The 3,885-nt window shown below is 39.6% G+C and overlaps 1 protein-coding gene across 1 annotated transcript in view; it reads left to right on the top strand.

Moving 5' to 3' along the window:
* The first annotated feature begins 1,255 nt into the window (after positions 1-1,255).
* copg2 (COPI coat complex subunit gamma 2) overlaps positions 1,256-3,885 on the top strand; it is an 8,507-nt gene continuing 5,877 nt past the window's right edge. The window contains exons 1-9 of the mRNA XM_034863445.1: positions 1,256-1,397; positions 1,993-2,045; positions 2,154-2,234; positions 2,356-2,427; positions 2,576-2,655; positions 2,925-3,000; positions 3,161-3,253; positions 3,440-3,526; positions 3,673-3,830. Of these exons, the coding sequence (XP_034719336.1) occupies positions 1,361-1,397; positions 1,993-2,045; positions 2,154-2,234; positions 2,356-2,427; positions 2,576-2,655; positions 2,925-3,000; positions 3,161-3,253; positions 3,440-3,526; positions 3,673-3,830 (737 nt within the window). The 5' untranslated portion in view covers positions 1,256-1,360. The remainder of the gene's footprint in view (positions 1,398-1,992; positions 2,046-2,153; positions 2,235-2,355; positions 2,428-2,575; positions 2,656-2,924; positions 3,001-3,160; positions 3,254-3,439; positions 3,527-3,672; positions 3,831-3,885) is intronic.

Below are 3,885 nucleotides of genomic sequence, written 5' to 3'. Positions count from 1 at the left end.
TTGAACCACACTCACACAGCAATGTTGACATCTTGTGGCCATTTGGTCAGGTTGTGAGTCAGCTCTGCAGGTGTGTATCCCTCAGGTCACTCTGCTGACCTGGTGTATACATGTCAGTGGATGTCCTTAAACCTTCCATTTTCCAAACTGTGCTCCACTAGGTTGAATTTCCAACCAGGCATGGTGGGCAACTGCATGGGGCCTCAAACTATCAGGGGGCCGGTAGGCTCCAGGTTCATTGTGACAAGATTGCTTGCAAATGTGTCTGAAAAAACTAAAGCAGAGTATTAACTAAAATGAAGGGAAAAAAAATGGCTTGCATTTGTTTTCCTTGTTTACACGGTGCATATTTTGAAATCAAGTTATGTTGAACCACCTTCCCACAATCAAAACAGCACAAAGCCAAGCAGAGACAGTTATGCATTGCAGTATAGTATTATATTATGCATCAACTGGGAAGTCACAAGGTCTTAATCCTGAAAAACTATTTTCTGATCAATTCAAAGTTTGTACACTTTTACTTGATTTAATTTGGGATACTGGACACCTAAAAAAAATGCAATGTGGCAGCCCCTTCTTGCTCAATTTGAATAAATGAATGTAGTTATGTTTTGAAAATTGTTACCAATCCTAACTGAACATTTGTGGATTCTGACCAAGAATCTTTGACAATGTCTCCCATCCAACGCATTACAGGAACAGATTCAGTTTAAGACTCATTCCACCTAGATGTGCCCCGACGCCCCACAGGAAGTAATTCCTGCCTGTGGCCATCAAACTCTTCAACACCTGCATCAAAGTGTCAGACACTGGGAGGCCCCGGGATAATTCATGATTATATTTTTGTTATTTATATCTTCAACTGTTCAACATTATGTGCAACACTGCACAAAACTCTGGTTGGAATACAGTACATGATTGTTATTTATTTACAACAAACACTAAACGTTTCTCAGTACTATTGTTATTTACATGATTGTTTGCACTGTTGTATATATTAGTGCTATTCATGTCTCTTTATTTATTTTAATGCACATCTTTTTTGGCAATTACATTTTTACATACAGTACATACATCTTACTTCTCATTTTTTATATATTGTTATATAACGTCTCTACACTACATTTGTATTTAACAAAAGTTTTTTAATTGATAGAAACATTGTCAATCATTATTGATGATGTTTCTTATCAGCAGCGCCCCTGGTGGGCGTAATGCGTCATGGTTCTGACGTATTTTTCATTGACGTGGACGTTTCAACCGGAAGTGAGTTTACATTTTGGCTACGTGGAAGTAGCTCCTCTTGTGATTGAGGTTGAGAGCATATTTTGCCCTCGTTCGCCAGCTTCATTCCGACATCATGATTAAAAAGTTTGATAAGAAAGACGAGGAGTCTGGTAAGCGTGCATAGTAATTATTTTGAAAAGTGACAGCGTTTGATCAGTGGTCATTGTGCGTGGACAGACAAGATGTTGGACGCTTTGGAAGCTAACAGGGGGCTAGCCTGTACAGTTAGCCGACTAGCTAGTTAAAGCGAATAGCTGTCGGGGTGAATTAACCTGTACAGTAACGGTAGCTCGCAGGTTAATTCATAGTTATGGAACAGGCATTGTATTTTTTATTACAAACCGATTTGCATTTGCATTAACATGTACCCACGATGTTTGGTGTCACAACACCAGCCCTAAGCTTAGTTTAGCATTGCAAGCTTCGCAGTGTCAGCTTGATGTTGTGATGCTAGTTTTGCTTGTTAATGGACGTTTCCTCTCTAAACACAAGCTCCAAATATAGATGGATGAATCTTGCTGCAGTGATGCTTTAAAATATGATCTGTCTTCAGGTTGCGTGTGTTGCTATGTTTCGTTAGCATAAGCTGGTATCAGCTCCGTGTCCTTCTCCGTGTGGTAGCGTTAGCTTTCAATGTAGTTAAATAAAGTCATTGCTACAATGTTTACCTACACATAAATCTCACTCTACTGTTTTGGCATTTAGGAAGTGGGTCGAATCCTTTCCAGCACCTGGAGAAGAGTGCCGTGTTGCAGGAGGTAAAGTTAGCACATTATATTGCTTAAATATTCTGCTCCGATATGAGTCAAATAAGCAGTATCCTAATAACCTCTGAAATAAAACCCGGTGTCCCTTCTTGTTCACAGGCGCGCATCTTCAATGAGACACCTATCAACCCAAGAAGATGCCTCCACATTCTCACCAAGATTATCTATCTCCTCAACCAGGTAAAAAGTTGGTTGACAAAAAACATTTTTTAATAATTATTATTATATAAATACATGTGTTGAGTTTGTGTCTGTCCACCTATCCTAAGTCTCTCTCACTCCAATGTCTTTGTCTATTCAGGGAGAGCATTTTGGGACCACAGAGGCCACGGAGGCTTTCTTTGCGATGACCAGGCTCTTTCAGTCCAATGATGTAAGATTTCATTCATTCATTGGTTAATGGGTTAGATTCATAATGTTTTTTTAAACATTTAGATTCCGTTTTAGCTCAAGCTGCATATCATCAGTCTGTAGTTTCAAATGTAAAAACGGCAAGTTCATACTCTTTCTTTCTCTCTCAGCAAACCCTGAGGAGGATGTGCTACCTGACAATCAAAGAGATGGCCAACATCTCTGAGGATGTGATCATTGTCACTAGCAGGTTTGTACCATGATGTTAAATGGCTTTGAGTCTCATCAGGCTGTATGCAATTACTGTAATTGCCCCCAGGAAGTGTTTTCTCTTGGAAGTACCTGAGACAATTTATCCAGATTCTGTTTAATGCAGCTGTTATCATTTAATATGTACAGAATTTAGATATTTAGTTATACAATCTAATAAACAGACAAGGTTAACAACTCTTTGTATTTGGGTTCCTTTAACCGTTTACAGTCAGTGTCTTTTATTATTCCTTGTTTGGTATTTTACAGCCTGACCAAAGACATGACTGGGAAGGAAGATGTATACCGAGGACCTGCTATCAGAGCCCTCTGCAGGATTACAGATGTGAGTCCTTCTTTTACTTTATTTTCTTTTCTTTTCTCCCCATCTCTTCCTTCACCTTGCCATCTTGTGCTAGAATGAAAAGAATCCTGGTTAATATATTATTTCCTATGATTGAAAAACTGAAGTATTGTTTGTTGAATTTCCCTTGTCTTTTCCACAGACCACCATGCTGCAGGCCATTGAGAGATACATGAAACAGGCTATTGTTGACAAGGTGCCCAGTGTGTCCAGCTCAGCCCTGGTCTCCTCACTGGTAACAAATGGCACCGTTTCCTATTTCACTTATAAATCTAAAAGTAACTTTTTGTAAATTGGGTTTGGTTTTGAGAATTCTTTTCTCCCCTTTGTTGTTGCTTTTTTTGATACTTGATATAAAGCTGTTAAATTGTAGTTTATATCATTGCTGGTGGGTAATGAAGTCTTTTCTGTTTGTGTTCAGCACATGGTGAAGATGAGCTACGATGTGGTTAAGCGCTGGGTGAATGAAGCCCAGGAGGCCGCTTCCAGTGACAACATCATGGTTCAGGTGGGTAGTATAGACAGACGTAGCAATTTCATCTGATTTTAAACTTTTTATTTTGTGTGTAGAGGGAATATTAATGTTACAGATCTGTTAAAAGACTTTTTACAGAGTTTAATTTCAAAGCTGTTTGTGTATGTCCCATCCTCCAGTACCACGCCCTGGGCCTGTTGTATCACCTCAGGAAGAACGACCGTCTAGCTGTAACCAAGATGCTCAACAAGTTCACCAAGTCTGGTCTCAAGTCTCCATTTGCCTATTGCATGCTCATCAGGATCGCCAGCAAATTGCTGGATGAGACGGATGGAGGGTGAGTAGACCTGCAGCAATATGATGCTCCATTAGACACACACACACACACACAC

Source organism: Etheostoma cragini, chromosome 23 (assembly GCF_013103735.1).
Source record: "Etheostoma cragini isolate CJK2018 chromosome 23, CSU_Ecrag_1.0, whole genome shotgun sequence".
Classification (NCBI taxonomy): Eukaryota; Metazoa; Chordata; class Actinopteri; order Perciformes; family Percidae; genus Etheostoma; species Etheostoma cragini.
This window is presented reverse-complemented; position numbering and strand designations above follow the sequence as displayed.